General features: G+C 42.4%; 1 protein-coding gene across 1 annotated transcript in view; it reads right to left on the bottom strand.

Annotated features, from left to right (window-relative positions):
- The window catches only part of LOC306973380 (uncharacterized protein), a gene marked incomplete at its 3' end in the record, with an annotated part of 38999 nt that extends 23476 nt beyond the window's left edge, over positions 1 to 15523 (bottom strand). The window contains exons 1-17 of the mRNA XM_079570306.1: positions 14599 to 15523; positions 13189 to 13249; positions 12077 to 12226; positions 9824 to 9973; positions 9540 to 9625; positions 7756 to 7905; positions 6403 to 6749; positions 5886 to 6025; positions 5562 to 5662; positions 4135 to 4281; positions 3615 to 3749; positions 3315 to 3389; positions 3147 to 3235; positions 2465 to 2599; positions 851 to 919; positions 422 to 561; positions 23 to 177 (exon numbers count right to left, since the gene is read on the bottom strand). Of these exons, the coding sequence (XP_079426432.1) occupies positions 23 to 177; positions 422 to 561; positions 851 to 919; positions 2465 to 2599; positions 3147 to 3235; positions 3315 to 3389; positions 3615 to 3749; positions 4135 to 4281; positions 5562 to 5662; positions 5886 to 6025; positions 6403 to 6749; positions 7756 to 7905; positions 9540 to 9625; positions 9824 to 9973; positions 12077 to 12226; positions 13189 to 13249; positions 14599 to 15507 (3039 nt within the window). The 5' untranslated portion in view covers positions 15508 to 15523. The remainder of the gene's footprint in view (positions 1 to 22; positions 178 to 421; positions 562 to 850; positions 920 to 2464; positions 2600 to 3146; positions 3236 to 3314; positions 3390 to 3614; positions 3750 to 4134; positions 4282 to 5561; positions 5663 to 5885; positions 6026 to 6402; positions 6750 to 7755; positions 7906 to 9539; positions 9626 to 9823; positions 9974 to 12076; positions 12227 to 13188; positions 13250 to 14598) is intronic.
- Positions 15524 to 19128: the final 3605 nt, after the last annotated feature.

A 19128-nucleotide genomic window follows, 5' to 3' on the forward strand; every position in this document is an offset into this window, starting at 1 on the left:
CGATCGGGCTCCAATGTTTTACCTTTGCAAGAGGGTGGGAGGAGCCTCTCACAGTGATCGTCATGGCAGCAAGTGAGGACAGGCGGGCGGGTCGGTCCAGGGTGGTGATGGACAGGTGGGAGGAGCTTAGGCGTTCAATGGAGACGAACCCTCCCCTGCCCACGACAGAACTCGGATCTGAAACACAGGATAAAAAGATGAGGGAGAACATCTGGACAACGCAGAAAACAGGCTTAACTTTTCACACCAACCTTCTAATCTCCTTCAAGGTTGGGTGAAGGTCTTAACTCTTAATCAAACTAGTTTTCCTGTGACCACAGTGTGCTACAGATATCTAACCCATGTTTTAGCTTACTCTGCCTAACCCTAGTGCCAACTCTGTAGTGAGACAGCCCTCCCTCTGCCCCTCTCAGTTCGTTACCTTCCTCCTCGTACAGCTCCTCCTCGGCCCTGTCGGTCAGCAGACAGGTGTGCTTGGTCTTGTTGGACAGATGTCGGGCCATAGCATCCCCGGTTTGGCAGGAGAACCCACAGGTCAGACATTCCAGATTGCAGTCCAGTCTGAAACAGGTAAAACAGGTGAAATGAAGGTGGCAGCAGAAGTCCCCAAAGACTTCGACAAACATGTTCTGAAATGAATAGGATTCTTCTGTTTATTTAACAGTTCATAAATCAGTCATTTCTCTAATATTACAACATTTGAGAGTTAGTTTAGCAGAAGTCAAAAATATTTTACGTGAATGCAAAACAAGACTCAATTTTGCACAAGTAGCAGTACAAATAAGTATAAGTATAAGCAGCAGATGTTCAGAAGTTCAGGTTGTAATTGGCAGATGACGGGTGTGTTCACCTGGGACTGGAAGCGAAAACTTGCGGGTACAGCGGGCAACTCCTCTTTCCTGAGTGGTTACTATGGACACACATGAAGTTTATTAAATATGTCGAAAAGCTAGCGACAAGTTAGCAGTAATGTAGTTAGCGTTAGTGGTACTGGATCACTTGGTTGGCGTAGGTGGTTAGCGTAAGTGGCCGCACTCTATCATGTGGTTAGTGTAGTTAAAGTTCGTACTGGATCATGTGGTTAGCATAGATAGTTAGAGTTCGAGTTCGTACTGGATCATGTGGCTAGCATAGGTAGTTAGAGTTCGAGTTCGTACTGGATCATGTGGCTAGCATAGGTAGTTAGAGTTCGAGTTCGTACTGGATCATGTGGCTAGCATAGGTAGTTAGTGTTCGTACTGGATCATGTGGCTAGCATAGGTAGTTAGTGTTCGTACTGGATCATGTGGTTAGCATAGGTAGTTAGTGTTCGTACTGGATCATGTGGTTAGCATAGGTAGTTAGTGTTCGTACTGGATCATGTGGCTAGCATAGGTAGTTAGTGTTCGTACTGGATCATGTGGTTAGCATAGGTAGTTAGCGTTAGAGTTCGTACTGGATCATGTGGTTAGCATAGGTAGTTAGTGTTCGTGTTCATACTGGATCATGTGGTTGGTGTAGGTAGTTAGTGTTAGAGTTCGTACTGGATCATGTGGTTAGCATAGGTAGTTAGTGTTAGAGTTCGTACTGGATCATGTGGTTAGCATAGGTAGTTAGTGTTCGTGTTCATACTGGATCATGTGGTTGGTGTAGGTAGTTAGTGTTAGAGTTCGTACTGGATCATGTGGTTAGCATAGGTAGTTAGTGTTCGTACTGGATCATGTGGTTAGCATAGGTAGTTAGTGTTCGTGTTCATACTGGATCATGTGGTTGGTGTAGGTAGTTAGCGTTAGAGTTCGTACTGGATCATGTGGTTAGCATAGGTAGTTAGTGTTAGAGTTCATACTGGATCATGTGGTTGGTGTAGGTAGTTAGTGTTAGAGTTCATACTGGATCATGTGGTTAGCATAGGTAGTTAGTGTTCGTACTGGATCATGTGGTTAGCATAGGTAGTTAGTGTTCGTGTTCATACTGGATCATGTGGTTGGTGTAGGTAGTTAGTGTTAGAGTTCGTACTGGATCATGTGGTTAGCATAGGTAGCTAGAGTTAGTGTTCATACTGGATCATGTGGTTGGTGTAGGTAGTTAGCGTAAGAGTTCGTACTGGATCATGTGGTTAGCATAGGTAGTTAGTGTTAGAGTTCGTACTGGATCATGTGGTTAGCATAGGTAGCTAGAGTTAGTGTTCATACTGGATCATGTGGTTGGTGTAGGTAGTTAGCGTAAGAGTTCGTACTGGATCATGTGGTTAGCATAGGTAGTTAGTGTTCATACTGGCTCATGTGGTTGGTGTAAGTACTTTAGTATTTGTACTGGATCATGTGGTTGATGTAGGTAGTTAGCGTTAGTATTCGTACTCGATCATGTGGTTGTTGTAGGTAGTTAGAGGTTTGTACTGGATCATGTGGTTGGTGTAGGTAGTTAGAGTTAGAGGTTTGTACTGGATCTTGTGGTTGGTGTAGGTAGTTAGCGTTAGTGTTCGTACTCGATCATGTGGTTGGCGTAGGCACGGGAGCAGCAGGTTTGGAAATGGCAGCGAGCGCAGGTCACTCTAGTTGGAAAATGAGACTGGAAATCCTGGAACCCAGAGAGGCACTCCACACATTGGCTGCTTTCAGGGCTGAGGAAAACACATACAAGCGTCAGCAAAAACATGTAATACTACCAATGATGTTAGAGCAACTACTAATACTGCTACTGCTTCAGCAAAAGTACTGCTATAAAGGTTTTATTACTACTAGTATTACTGCCACCACCACCTACTGGCACTAGTGGTCATTTATTCTAATTTGTGTATTGCAACCACTGCCATTATTGTGTTTGTACAATATGACGTTTTTTTTTTTTTCTTTCAATCTTTCTTTCTGTGTCTGTGATGCCTATTGGCCAAGTTGCCATTCCAAAACAGGATTGGTTCTTAATTGAATGAAATACCTATGTGTTCTGCGAGACTACTAACTCCACATTGTTGCCAATGCCAGAATAGAATGAACACTCGATTCTTTTAAAGTGTAGAGTTTTTTATTTACAGTTTCAACAAAACTATGCATTTCATAAACTGAAGCTCAAGGGGCATCAAGATCAGCAAAATAAATCATAAAAAAATGTAAAGAGGCAGTTGTTTTTTTGTGTGGTGATAAATCAGTCAGTCCTGTTTTCAGCTTTACCTGTGGAGCTGAGCAAGGAGCTGCCCCAGACTCTCCACAGCTGACCTCTTACAGGCCTTCTGCTGCTTCGGGTGGACTTTCAGCACAGTCTGAAACACACCACATGCTTTTACCAAACATTTCAGGCCATAAAAAAAACAATGGAGGATACTATAAAATGAGACCTACTTTAGTGAGAGTTGCAATGGGCTTCGTCTGCATCGGAGACTCCGTAGGAGCCACTTGGAACGTCCTCACAGACACCTGCAAAAAAACAATCAATGAACCTGTTCCATCTGAGAAAGCTACAGTGGGACAAAATATGGTAAGACTTAAAGCACGAACAGACAGGGCTTATTCTGTCAAGCAAAGTCGGGGATCTTTTGGACCTGATTTAACTCAAGTCCAGGGTTGTCGAAGCTCAATGAAAAAGTTTTAGTTGACACACAGGGGCATAAGAGGATGGGAGGGCATCAGGTTCAGCCTCACCGTGGTGCCTGGTCTCAGTCCGCTGAGTTGGGCGGGTCTCACGTGTGTGCCGTGGTGCTGCTCCTGATGGTCCTGTCTATCTTTGGCCACATGAAAGTGGAGTCTGCAGCGGTCACAGCTGTATACCTGCTTCCTCTGGAAACACACAACCATATCAAGGGCTGCACAATATAAAGCAAACTTTATTTTATTCAGTGATATTAACTTGAAACTTCTGTAGATGTAAATGTGAAGTAAATGTATTGGAATGTTCTGTCATTTTATGTTTCATACAAAAACTTTTTTGCATTAAAATGGCCAGAATGGATAGATCCTGATACAAAGATTTTTCAGAGTGGATTATTTGAGATTATAATGGCATTAATAAACAAATAATATATATATATTTTTTAAATGAAGCCTGACCCGACCCAAACCCGATGCGTGACCCATGGGCCAGGGTCGCGCTAGAGCAGAGAATCTAAACTCTAGTGCTGGCTAAGACCTGGTTAAGAGCTGGTTTACCTCTGTCTAGTCTTACCAGGTGCCTGGCCACATGCTGCTGGTAGCTGCGCTCCATCTTAAACACTCGCAGACAGTACTGACACAGGAAGTGCCTGGTGTTTGCGTGAACCTCCTCAAAATGTCTCCAGGTCTGAGAGAAGAATGACGAGCGGAACCCACACAGCTGAAAAACAGGGCATCCCCACATTGTGTCAGCTCTCATTCATCCAGTCGTTTTCCATCATCAATTATCTACAATGTTTCTCCAGTGAAACTAGTTTGATCACTAGTTTGATGAATATATTGGTATTAGTTTTAAACACAGTTGCAGTGTGGTCATAGAAATAAAAAGGAGAAGCGTCATTTGTTCCTGACGCATGCGGACAGTTAGCAAATAAGCTAGGCCGGTAGGCTTTTCAGATTCTCTTAGCATGCTCAATGTATTTTCCCTATAGCTGTTAGCATTAGCTACCAAACATCTCAAATTATGAACAATTCCGATGTTTTCAGCTGTTGTCAATCCATCGACCACATTAAGGGGAGGCCAAAGCCTTGTTAAGAATAATTAAGGGTTGTACAGACCTTTGGAGATTTACCTTAGATACAAATCAGTGTCTAAAAGCGTCAAGAGTTAAATGCTAATTGCTAAACCACATTCACAATTCTGCTTTTTGTGGGTCGGATTCACTTATGCACATCCAATGGTTATTTTATGATATGTACATGATTAAGAAACCACAGAAAAGTATAAAAACACTGTGAAACATGTCACACTTCACTGTACTGTAGCCGCCTTCACTTTTCATACGTAGCGTTCGTTAGCGTTATGGTTTGAAGCAGGAGCTTTACGGTTCAGGATCCGAGCAAAGACTCTTGTGTAGTTTGGGACTGTTTAAATCCATCACTACGAGACGCAGGGAATTACCTTTCACAGGTATAAACTATAGTTTCAAGTTTATATTGTTATTTTGGCTGTTTGTTACAATCAGATTGGGTTAAAATTTGTTTGCCAAAACTGATAACCAATGTTTTATGATCATAATTATTCCTCCTTTCTCATGAGCTAATTTTGATTAACTATAAAATATAACATGTTCCATCCATTAAACAAAATAACGTAGCAGTCATGTTGATGTGAAGGCTGCCATCTACTGTTTGTATAGGTCAATTACATCCTGATTCAACATCATAAAAAAAAGTTTCAAATGTGCCAAGAAAAGTGTAAAAATATCAAACTGGGATTAAAAGCAATTCTTAATCCTCATGATCAGACTTAAATTTGTTGTTATGACGGGTTTTATCAGAAAAATACCAGACTTCATTATGTCAGTTCCACTACATTACATTGGTTGGCTTAATAACATACACCAGACCAAGATGGTGGCGTGCCGTCCAAACTTCGACAATGGTACGAAGCCACTAAGGCCATGTCTCCTTTTTATTTCTATAGTGGTGGTTACGTACCGCGCAGGCGTAGGGCATCTCTCCGGGCTTGTGAAAATCCTTCATGTGCAGCAGAAGAGACACTTCATCCTCAAATTCAATCTCACAGATCCGACACACCACTGAAAGCAAACATGTGCATCTGAACATTAGGAGAAAATGGTGATTTAACCTATTGTCAAGTCAACAGTAGTTTGGAGTCTGGACTTTAAGAATAGAATGGAAACTAGTTTGTGGTAAAAGGTGCTGCAGACATCATTTAATGTTTATGTTGAGGTTTATTTTGTAGCGCCTTATGAGCCATCTTTGTAAAATCCAAATCCATTTTAACCTGAGTGGACTAACCTCTGGACGAGCAGCTGTCAGGGCCATGAACCACCTCCAGATGGTGCTGTAGTTTGAGTGAAGAGAAGAACTGACGGAAACAGTGAGGACAATAGCCCCTAAAATGCTCCTTCATGTGATCCCTGGTGTGCTGCATCATGCTGAAACACAAGGTTAGGCCAGAGTTAGACCTGGGTTAGTCTGAGAGTCTGAGGGCGTTTCACACTGGCTCTGGTTAGGTCAACCCCAGAGTGAAACAGCCGAGAGAGACCCGTTTCAGCAGGTCTCAGAGCGGCTTCTCTCGCACTTTATCGGCCGCCTTGACACGACGGTCACTCCGCTTCTTGTGTGATGTGCAGGCAGCGGACTCTGAGGCAGACCAGTTTTGCTGTCATTCCTCTTATTTGAGAAGAATGGACTCATTTTTAAACGTCCTGTCACACGCTGCATGACAGGACGTTTGGATCGCTTCCAACATGTGTGAAAACGCCCTTGGACTGTAGTCTTGGTTCAGTAGTAATAGGAGTAGTCTCAGTACCTGACATTGTTGGGCAGAACCTGTGCACAGTGCATACAGCGGTACGTGGTGACGAGTCGCACTTGCTCTACAGCGCCCTCTCCTTCTGCACAGCCGTAGTAAAAGTCCTCCAGGCGAATGACCAGCCTCCCCACAGCGCCGCCTACAGTCACCTCTGCGCCACCGCCAGGGGAGGAGACTTCAGAGCGCACCAGAGCGCCAGGGCTGGGAGAGGGGCGGGGCCTCGGCACACCTGGACTCACAGAGGGGCGGGGCCTTGACAATCCTGGGCTCACAGAGGGGCGGGGCTCAGACAGGAAGTGCTCCGTTGCTCTCAGGGGCTTCTGCAGAGAGGACAGGTTTTTACTCTGAAAGACACAGGAAGTCGCCCAAACCTGGTTAAAATGGGAAGCTGAATGACAGACTCATTTGTACTCATTATGCAAAGTGACGTCATGCCTTTGTTTGTTATCATTTTGATTATTAAGGCTCACCGCTTGTAAAAACCCCAAATCAAAAATCTCAGAACATTTGACTATTTTAAAAATGGACTGTAAGCCATAGTCATCAGAACATCATTACTCCTGAGCTGCAGGGACAACAGATCCACATCAGGAACCACTTTCTTTCAGCTAAACCTTTCTAAACACACTGTGCTGTTTGTCAGAGTGAAGGTCGGTTACATAGTGAGAGCGCTCACTTTTTCTACGCTCAATCTTTGATCTGCTCCTCCGGAGCTGCCATCTACAGCCTGGAGTTTAGTAAACATTACAACAGCACGTAACTTCAGGCTCTGCGGGGCTTTCACTAAAGGTAAATAGCCGATGTGTTTCTTGTTGTCACTGCTTTTCTCTTTATCTAAGGTAATTTATTTATATCTGGAGACAAAAAGTACAGAAAATTGGCACCACCTCCAACCGGAGCTTTTCAGTCAGTACCAAGTGAGTCCTAGTGACAAATCAATATTTAAGATATATCGAGTTAACAAAATCTAAAGCAGATGTTTAAAAAGGTTTATCTTAAACTGAGCACTTTATTTTATTATCTCTTTATACATAAATGCTGCCCTCAGAAAAATATTGACCTATTTTATTCTATAAGCTATTTTATTGAAGATATTTTTTTTTTTTAAATGTACACCTTACGGAGCTTTGTGATAGTGTTTACATTTAATAGCGAGTTTTCAATAAAAATATTCAATCTAAATATATCAGGATGTGAGTTTTGGTCCATATCGCCAAGAGCCCTATCTATAGGTAGCATTTACATCTGAAGTTTGTAATTCTGCCTACTCCCTAGTGTCTGCCCTGGGAAGTTAGTGTCACAGTCCGGCCACAGAGCCCACTGGAGGATGGTCGAGCACGTGTGACTCACAGCAGCGTAGGAGTGGAAGGGCTGGGGCTTCGACACTCTCCGTTTCTGGTTTATGAGGTTGAGTTTCTCTTTGAGCCGGGACTTGACCCTCTCGTCTTTCCTCCTCAGCTTCAGGATCTGTAGGGCGGAGCTAATGTCCGAGCTGCACATCTGTCGAAAGCAGAAACGCGACAGTCAGGCTTTGTTAGAGCTTGAGAGAGATTGCTTAGTGACAGTGGAAAATTCAAACACCTGTGCACTGTCATATATACCCGCCCACCAATGGAGCTTATTGGACACAGGTGAAATGTCGGCTTTAAGTTAAAACAATAATCCGGCTGAATGGACTGATTTGACTTGCAATTATCTGAGTATCTTATCTTGTTTTGCAAAGTTCAGCAGCTCCGTAACAAAACAAATCAAAGGACACAAAACAAAATTTCAAACTAGATTTTGACACTGAAAGTAAAACTCAATACTCTATACAGACTTTGATACCACCGCATAAAAAGTTAAAATTCCCTTTTACTATATGGAAACTTTTGTCTCTTTTTCCATCTGTGCTTTTTACATTACATTACAGAACAATTCAACAACATAATAATTTATTTGGTTTTATTATGTTCTTGAAAATCATTGTTAAAAGATCCAATTTGTCTCGAATTAAACGCTTTGCAACTTCATCTACAATATTCATAGTCAAATGCTAAAACTATGTATCAACAATATAAACTATTAACAGACTGGATTTGGCCCATAATGTTCAATAGTGTCGTTAAATAGTGTTGTTTTAGTGCAGAACAGTGCAGAGCGCCAAACAGTGTTGAAACTGGCCTTTAAAATTCCTCAGAATAGATCCGGGAGTCAAATACAAACAGCAAACCTGTGACTGTACAGCTGGCATTGGTATCATTTTATTTTGTTGAGAAGTTTAAGAGAAAAACGGCTTAATGTTCAATGTTACCTGATACATGTAAACAAATGGACGCTGCTAAGCAAAGCCATAGAAATAAATGGGCCGCTAAGCTACTGTTGGCCAATATCCCAAATCCTACTTATTCATCCAAACGGCTGTTTCTTTTAACACGGTCTAAGCAGCAATAATCAGATCCTACACTCCCACAATGGATGCTTCTAGTTTTAGAATGTTATTCAGGGTTTAAGTGAGTTTCCTTCCTGCTGCGCACTGGGAGCAGGAGGATGAGGGTCGCTCTCTGTGTGCAGTCCGGAGGAAATACAGAAAGTATCCATAACATCTCAAATGAAGATCTAGCTTTGATGCCACTTTTAGTATCACAGAATGTATTTTTTTGACAACCCTAATACACACACAGGACAGACATGAAAAACAATTGTCCACTCGTCTCTCCACACACTGATTTTGTGTGTAACGCTCCTCATTTAGTTTGATGGACTGAAGAGCAAAGGAGTATTCAGTTTTCAGAACATGGCTGTTGTCTGAAACGATGTTCTGTTAGAGTACACAGCCTCATGCTGTCCATCCAGAGGCTGTCCTACAATCTTTCAACCGATTTAATCGATCGCAGTGACAGAAAGACATGTGTACCACACAGTGTTACAGCACTGCAGGACAAACTGCTAAATACAAGAACACGTTTATAGAGCTCTGAACCACAAGGTTAGTCGCTTCTTTTCACACGGTCCCACGTTGAAAGGAGATGTGAAAAGGATACATTATGATCTGAATGACTGAAGTCTAAGAGATTTGCTACACTTCAGCACTAGCAGCCATTTTAAATAAACTATACAGCCTTAAACATTGGAATTGAAATGATTGGACTCACACAGACAAAGCCTCGGAGCTCGGGCACAGGTTTGTATGGGCTCATGCAGACGGTGCAGTTGGGAGGTCGTCTGTTGCTCACTTCACCTGAAACAAAATGCACAATGTTGACCCTTAAATATACAACAACTGTAGCCACTGAAGGAGGTTAATGCAGCATATGTCATTTGGTTGTGACATAATCTGCTCTTATTTTGTGTAAACCCATGGGAGTGATGGGTCTTCAGTGTGGTTGTGTGGTCTTTGGTTTGTTTGTTGTGTTGCATGTTTGTGTTAAAGTCGTACCTTTCTGGACAAAAGCAGCGACAGCATCAGCTTTGGACTTCTCTGGGCGGGGTCTTGGTAAAGTCACATGTGGGCGGGGTTTGGGTTTGGGGGGTGGGCGGATCTTCGGTGGAGGGGGCAGGGTCTTCTTTTGAGGGGGTTCTCTAGCGACTGCAACAACAGAACACATATGTTTTTAAGAACAAGTGATTCAAGCGAAACAAAGCTCTCAGTCTGAAAACAAAGGCAAGGATTTGGAATATACAGTATGATATGACTTTAGCATCACTCTCTTTTCTCTCAACACATGGCACACTCCAGAGACAATACTGCTGTCCAACCACTAAAACATTTAATCGCGAATAATCTCATGAATGTCATAGTTACTTTTATCTATTCTAAATGTCACTAATAATCCTAATAATACTCCTATCAAGTTCAGAAAGGAAGCAAACATTTACCTGTCAAATGAATTGTTCTGATAATATTTGGCTAAGTTAAAGTCCAGACAGCAGGTTTAACAAGTGTGTTGACCAGTTGAGCACTTGTGCCAGCCCGGTGCAGTTTCCCCAAACTCACGCTACATCAGCTTCATCAAAACTGATGTTCCTTATAGGGATGCACCAATACCACTTTTTCTAAAACCGATACGAGTACGAGTACTTTGATTTAAGTACTTGCCGATACCGAATACCGATACAAGTACAAGGCATTTTCTTCAACATTCTTACTTTTGTCACAGCAGATTTGTTTGTAATTAGTTAATTTACTCATGAACATTTCCTTAGCTAAAGTAGGCGACACATTTAAGAGTAGTTATATTAGAATTGTGCTGATGCCATTTATTTATTTATTGTATTTTTATTCAATATAATTAGACAGTAAAGCCCATGTCCTAAAGCTCCCAATGCCTGTGCTTTATTCATGTATGTATTTTTATTTAACAATAGTATTGAGATGTTCCTTAAATGGTCTCTTTTCGTCTTTACTTCAGCTCCTGTAGATTTTCTCGTGTGTTTGTAGTAACTTAGCGAGTAGCTACAGTGTTTTCATTGTTCTGCTGCAGCTCATTTTCCCTCAATATAAACATGCTGTAAGTCTTTAATTTGGATTTTCTGAGGACTTTTTAGTCGCTGGGTTAGTTTTTCAGATGAATAAAGCCCTGGGCATAAAACGGCGACAGAATGACCAAAACTGCTAGCCGCGAGTTAGCAACGTTAGCCTGTATGTTGTAAACACTGCAGACGCTGCAGCTCTAACAACATTAGCTCTGGTTAAATCCAGCTCAGACTCTGGTTTAGAGAGCGCAGTCTGTAATAAAGTCAGCTCTATGTGGATTATTGGATTTACACTAAACAATTCTCCAGTTTGTTGGTCAAATCTGTCAGTCCGTCCAGTGATCAGCGTCTTGACTTTGTAGTTTAACCGTTTTCACCGGTTTACAGAGCCATGTTTACATGTCAGCCGCTCTGAGGTGATGTAGCGGAGCCTCATAAACACAGCTGCACAAAGCGGAGCGACAAGATACTGGCGCGGATAATGACAAAAAATATAGTTATTTACGGAAAATGAGTCAGATTTAACTGTTTCCCTTGGGCCCAGTCTAAACTTTAAGTAAATGTGCCCTGCTCATGTGCACATGGAGCTGTATCTTGTCATCCACATACCAAGCACTCACGAGGCTAAACTACGGCACCGTAGGCCTGATATGTGACTGTCTGCACCTGCTTTTTCATTCTAGTTTCACCTGTGGTTTGTCTTTTGAGACTTCAGTTAGTTTTTTAGTTGAGACTCTTGCTCTGGTATATAACTAGTTCCCTTTCTGGTTCAATTTGGTTTACTTAAAAGGCCTTTTTCTTTTTTTTGGGCAGTGATGATGACGAGGAGCTCAGACCTGCATCACGTGACTGTGGTATGGTGGTAATCCGGTTACCGCCCCAGTGTTAGCAAAATGAACCAAGTGCCATTTCTCTGACTCGCGGTCACATGATGCGGGTCTGTTTGACTGACAGGCCGCAGCAGAGCAAATTCAGACTTATTAGAGATCAACTTAGTTGGTACCCTGGGACCTACCTGCAGGTAAGAGCCAGCCGATCAAGGTCCTTCAACAACGTTTCCAACGTTTTCACACTGAAGCGTCACGTTTAATCTCATTCATTATTGCAATTCAAGAAAACACCCAGCGGTCAGCAACAACAGGCAGCTCTAAACCAGCACTAAACAAACAGGTCTAAGCAAGTTTCTTATGTAAATCAGAATTAAACCGGGCCCCACCTGTGAGGAAGGGGCGGGGCAGTCTGATGGATGGGCGGGGCGCATCCGGGAAGACGACGGGGGCGGGGGTCTTGGTCAGGTGCACAGACGTTAGCCTGGACTTCGAGCCGGAGGGATGAGCGCGAAGTGACAGCTCCAGACCCCCCTCCACTGCAGAGGACAGACTATTCAGAACCAAGTAGGACAGCAGAGCAGTAGTACTGTAGTAGTACTGTAGTAGTAGTAGTAGTAGTAGTAGTAGTAGTAGTAGTAGTAGTAGTAGTAGTAGTAGTAGTAATGGTACAGTGGACAGCCAAATAGGTAGTTAATTGAAATGTCATTTATTTTTCTTTAGTCGGGACAGTGCATGTTACTGATACAACACATGGGACTCATGCATGTAAACATGGCACGCTGGATTGTAGCCACACGCGTATTTGCAAATTGTGGAAAAAAATGGCGGGGGAAATGGGGGGAAACTGTAAAAATACTAGTTATAAAAATGGGGGGGGGGGGGGGGGGTTGGGGCAAGAAAAAAAAAATTGTTGAAAGGAAAAATGGAGCAAACATAGGAAGCAAAAATTAAGAAGTAGGGGGAAATGTATTTGCCCCTAGACTAATCAAAAGATACATGATTTGTTTTGTTTTTTTAGTACATAACCTTTTTCCCAATACCAGACTGGTCTCATTTAACAGGACCCAGCCCTAGTGCTAACCACTGTGCCACCGGGCAGTGAGGTGCTCTACTTCCTGTCATTAACAGCAGTGGTAGTTAAAGGAGTTACACCTGATTGTACAAAGAAACAGGGTCACTCAAATTTCAAATGTCTATTTTCTGGTCCAAACTCGTCTCAAACTTTCCTAATGCATTTACCACATCAACATTCGTCACAGGGACTGAGTTTAAAGCAGGTTTCACAACTTTCAGAGAGGAAAACTGTCACTTCACTGTAAAAATGCCTACTCGCCTGACATTCTATGACTGTTTAAAAGGCTTTAAAAATCAGTGTTTTTTGGATAAATGTCTGCTTTTACCATATACTAAAGGACTAAACTAATTTTATTCCAATAACAGAAAATTAAAAAATCAAGGAGAGCTCCTTTAAGTGAACTGTTAGTGAAAGTGTACAAACCTCCAGGCAGCATAGGGATGAGTTTCCCGTTTAGCCTGAAGCCCAGAGGAGGCACCGATGGCTGAAACACACAACATCAAGTACCACAACGTAAAGTACAAGCATTAGAGTAAAGTACGCAGTAAGCAAACCACACTTCTTAAGGCGAGACACTGCAGGTGAATAGGGGAAAAAAATAAATGTAGAAATGTCAATTTGAAACTTTTGCTGAACATCACAGATATAAATATGAGAACAAAATGTATTGCACTTTTTTCTGTCATTTTATGTTATATTTTGAGCATTAAAATTGGCAAAATTGCCTGTATTTTGGGCAACGAAATCAAAATAATGAATTGAGCCAGATTAAATGTTATGGTTTTATTTTATTGACATATTAGTAACTAAGATTTTTTCAGAGGGGATTTTGGATATTTTGTTTAGTTTTTCAATAAACTAATCATCAGTGAAAAAATCTGTAAAAACTCAAATTTCACCTGTTTTTTTGGTTTCAAAGCTGAATAAATCAGGCTAGGAATTAGATATTAAAAAATCCCTCTGAAAAAACCTTCAAAATCTTGTTGTGTCTCAGCCTGTAAAGTGTGGAGTCTGTGGGAGCTTCTATAAGGGCTCAGGCTCTGCCCGAGTGCGGCTTCTCTCATTCAGAGAAAACCAGCCCTGAAGTTTTGTAGCGAGTGCGCATGCTCGGCCCGTTCTTCCACTTTTCCGCTCCAGCGTCTCGTAGGAGGAAAAACACCATATTTGGGTGAAAGCGTCATCACGGGGCCCCTTAGCAGGACACGTGGATGTCAAATCTGTCAATATTTATGAATGAAAACCCGCGGGAAAGACGGCCTTTCTACGCGGCGCAGCAGCTACTTCCGGGTCGCCCCCACCTCACAGACAAAACATCATAAAATAAAGAACATCATTTTTATATCTGACATGAAAACTAAGATGTAAAGGGAGGAAAATAGCTAAAAATCTCCACTTCGACCACTGCGTATCTCGTCTTAAGGGAAAACATCATCACTTAAACATAATGGTAAAGGGACAGTTTGGTCTTTGACATAGAAACCAAGATGAAACCTTTGCTGTGGATTACTGACAGAAATGAGGGGGAAAAAATAGTTTCATTTCGAAATAAGACATTTTATGCATAAGAATGGCCAATTTATTTTGTTCATATATTTGTTACTATGACTTTTTTCAGAAAGAAGCTCCAGTCACAACACCATCATGAGAAAACTCCCCTGAAAGACAGGGCACTGCTTTATTCACCATCCTATGATTTACTTTTGTGGCGACAGATTGTGTGACTTGTTGGTTTGGTTTGGGAGAGACATTTTCAGCCTGACGTATAAAACATGTCCATATTTGAGAAGAGAGTGAGCAGCTGATTCCTCTAAAGAGAAGGATGGAGAGCGTTACCTTGAGGGGGGTGGTCTTCGGGGGAGGACTCAAGGGGCGGACCGCGTCAGGAGGGAGGGGAACCCGAACCAGGCGTGGGTCTGTAGACTCTGCAGGTTTATCTTTTCCTGGAGCCGCCCGGGCCTCACTGGTCACAGAGGACTTCATCTGGACTGGGACTGGAGCCGGGGTTGGGAATGACATATTCATCTGCTTCTTGGCAAATCCGGGACTTCGGAGCGGGTTTGCAACCGGATCTGGGTTTTTAAGCGGACTGAGGACTCGATTCTGGACTAAACCAGGAGTTTGGACCAGATTAGGTACTGGAACAGAGTTTATGATTGGACTGAGGACGATACCGGGACTCTGGACTTTGTTTTGGACTACACCTGGATGCTGGATGAGACTTTGGACCGACGCCGTGAGGTGGATGTTGCTGGGGGCCGTGGAGGGAACCAGGACTGTCCCATGACCCTGACTCTGCAGAGGGATCCGGACATGGGTCTGGCCCGAGTTCTGAACCAGAGCCTTTAACAGGGCCATGGCTGGGACTCGGACCACTATGGACTGGGCTGGAGTCTGCTCTGGACCTGAAGGCTTGGTCAGGACTATTGTTTGGTTATGATCAAGGTTTTTAATCTGCACCGGATAAGAGACATCCGTTGGACCCAACCCAGGACTTTGGGCTGAATCATTGCCCAGATTTGGGAGCTTAGAGCCAGGACTGGGCAGTGACACGTTGACTGGATTCATGGCGGGGTTAGTTTGGAACTCAGCTGGACTCTGGACCGGGTGTTTAGAGGTAGCTAGGACAGGACCCCCCGTTTGGTCTGTAGTTGGGTCTTTCTCAGTTTGTGGAGCATGGTGGCGAGTCTGGACTGGACTCTGGGCCGAATCGTTGACTGGAGCAGGATTTGGATCTGGGTTCATCTCTGAGTCTGTAGGTTTATCTGAAACAAACACATAAATATTGATATAAAACTTCACAACTTCTCAACTTTACATTGTCATCATTGGGCCCCCTCAGCCCTACAGAATCAGCAGCTGCTAATACTATCCTAGTAAAACCTTTTTAGTATCTAACCTAGTCCCACGCGGAGCCAGGCATCACGCAGACTGGTCAGCACTGATCATGTGGTCCAAGAGCGGAAAAGCTTCTCCTCACCAAGCGCCAAATACATGGAAATGATGAGACATGAGGCGCGGGGAATGACCACTGCCGAAAATAATTCACCCTCTCATGAATGATTAGTTCAGCTTAACCTCTTAACCCCCGCCTGCACCAAGCACATTTTCTCTAAAAGCTTCATGGGGGAAAAAAAGCGTCAAAATAGGCGAAAACAAGGATGAAAATAAAACCAAAAAGTGTAAAAAATGCAACAAAAAAAACAGATTAAACAAGTGACAAAAACATGATCAAAAAGTGATGAAAGCGAGAAACATTATAAGTGACAAAAACGGGCCGGAAAAGCAACAACACAATTGAAAAGCGACAAAAATATGTGACAAAAAGCGTGTCAAAAGCAGAACAAAAAAAACATTAAAAATGGTATGAAGAAGGCAATAAAAAATGACAAAAAGATAAAACAAAAAATAACACATTTTATGTAAATGTATGGTTTTCTTACAAAACTAAGGCATTTTATGACTTAAAATAGTAAAACACCCCAGATTTCCTTTACTTTGCAGCGTCATAATAGATGACGTGTGTCGCATCAGAAACCAGGCATCGCAATCATTTTGATACTCAACTCAGTTACAGGAAAAAACAGGTTTGACTCAAAGACGGTTATGTGAAGACCAGATTTGGTGCTGATTGGTTTAAACAAAATACTCTTAACCTCTTACCCCACGCTTGAACCGAGTGCATTTTCTCCGGTTAAGCTTTACTCAAATCTAAAAGCTTCTCGACCGGAGCTCACAGCCTATACGTTTGTTAAGTGGTGACGTCACAGCTCTACTTCTGGGGTCGTAGATGTGTGAGAAACTACAAAAAAGTATTATTTACTAAAATCAGTCCTTCCGGTTTAGTGGAGATAAATGCTAGCGGCGGAGCAGCTACGCTAACCCCGGAAGTACCGACTATACATTAATAATAATACTTTTTTAGCAGTAGGTGCTGCATTTTTGGCTAATGAGTCTGAGAATTAAGTATGTTCAGTCACTCCCCGTTGACTTTCAGAAATATTGATTGGAGCATTAAAGAGTTTTTAATGGGGTTTTTCTCGCATATTAGCTGGTATGCTATGACCCGGAAGCGGAAGTCGTGACGTCACACTGTGCCGGCGATTTTTCACTTTCTTTTTCATCTAATTTTTACCACTATTTTGCTGAGTTTTAGTCACTTTTTTCTGCAATTGCATTGCTTTGTCATCACCTTTGTGTTAATGTTTTGCTTCTCTTTTGTGGCACTTTTTATACTTTTTTGTTGTGTTATCATCCTTATTTTCTTCTCGTTTTTTTCTCTAGAAGCTTTTAGATTTGGGTAAAGCCAAACTGGGAAGAAAATGTGTTCGATTTAGGTGGGTTGTATCACAATACATATCGTATCGGGCCTACTGTATCCTGATATGTATTGGATTGCAACAAAACTGCATCGTCTCAGCTCTAGCCTCAGCAAGATTGTAAAAGAAAAAACGGGCCCTACACTTTTAGAACATCAGCACCACATGTGTGTCCATTTCTGACCGCTCCCTTCTCGGGCTTCAAAATCGCACCCAAAGCCCCAGTTGGAAGCTTGTGCTTATTGAAGTCAGACGCTTGTCACAGTGTCACCGAGCGTCAAGGCGCTCTGGCTGTGTGTCAGCTCAGAGTGTTACATCTTGGAAGCAGCTCTTGCCTGAAAAATAACTGCTGTTTTGCTACTGCCATGTCCTAGCCTGGCTATCGCTGCAAGTGATATTTAGTCTGAGGACCAGCAATTCATTTTCTCGTAGGAAAAGTGTGGTTTACGATTGTCCAAAGCCGCTTATTGGGTGCTACGAATTTCGATCATGCGTCTGCACGTAGCCATAGCCAATCGTATCAATTGTATCAGATGACGCATGACTTACCCGCTGTAAACTTTCGAGGTAAACTAGAACACGGTCTAAAGCTTGATCAAAATATGCCGTCACGTCTGCTGCTGTTATATTGGATCCGTAAATAAACTTTTTTTTTTAATCCATAAACAATCCTCCATTGTTTACATCTGCAGCATAGGATCTGCGGCGCTGGTGGCTCGCTCCAACATCACTGCTGGTCAAAGCTCAATAACTCTAGTGTCGGTCGCATTGGTGGCGCTGGGCATGTGTCAAAAGCTTCCCACGCATGAAAAGCTTCAAAACACTCTGCAACACGATGCACTGTGTGATCTCTCGACGCGTCCCTCGTGTATTTTCAATGTAAACCTGACGCTTTGGAAGCTTTCGACGCTTCTGGTGTGAAACCGCCATTACAGCTTCATCTCTGCCGCCATTCATCATGTTACACACGGGTGCTGAATATTTCACTAATTGACAATGAATAAGCATGGGAAACAGGCAGGTGCCCTGTTGTTATAGCCTGGAAATCTAAGGCTCGCTAGTGGACAAAACATTTGAAAAAAAATAGTATTGTAAAGGGTGAGTTTCATATTTTATTAACATTAAAACTACAATGTTAAAGTGATAGTCTGTAAGATTGTGAAATGAGGAGAGAGAGAAGGAGGTCTCAAAAGTAAAGAAACCAGCTCCCTCCCCATCACCACCTGATTGGACCTGACAGGCTGGTTCACAGGAAAGCTCGTCTCATTGGTCAAATGGGAGCGACATGAGAAAAAAATATAATTAATTTAAAATAGCTTGTGTTAGTCAAACTGCAGGCCCAGATGGTCAATTTATTACATTTGTAAAACATTTAAAGGGACTATAAGGATTTTAAAAATGCTAAAAGGATGTGTTTTCCTCCCCCCACATGTTCCAGCCATGTCCTAACATGTAGAATGAGCTCAGACCTGTTCACCACAACTGCCTCTAAAATCCTGCACTGTTACTCACAAAGGTGTTAATTCGGTCCGAAGTGCCGTCATGCACGAGCTTAATATAGAAGCTGCAGTTACACATATGACCTGAGGTGGCAGTAGTGAGCACAAAAATGACCAACTTGCACCTAGTCTCTTTAAACTTAAAGCCGATCACTTCAGTGGAAAGGCACCTGTAAACGTACTTATCACCGTGACTGACAGTCACATTTTCAAGTTGTTTACTTCCATTTGTCTGATTCACAGATTAATTATCCATCAAAACAACATATATTTAACGTGTTGCAAACTCACACAGATGAGAGCACCCTGCAGCTGAAGTTCAAACTTCACAGAGACGTTTTTCAACAGGAGCAAGTCTTAAACTCCCCCGTTTTTTCTCCAACAAATAGCTTACACTTTCCATACTGTTTTATGCTGTATGTTTTATGTAAATAAATATACTGAAGCTGCCTGAGGTAAACACTAACAGGATATTAGCATGCTAAGCTAAGTGGATGTGAAATGAACATTAACTTGCATGTATTACGTAACAGCTGAACAGAACATGT

Source organism: Gobius niger (assembly GCF_951799975.1).
Source record: "Gobius niger genome assembly, chromosome: 14".
In the NCBI taxonomy this organism is placed as follows: domain Eukaryota; kingdom Metazoa; phylum Chordata; class Actinopteri; order Gobiiformes; family Gobiidae; genus Gobius; species Gobius niger.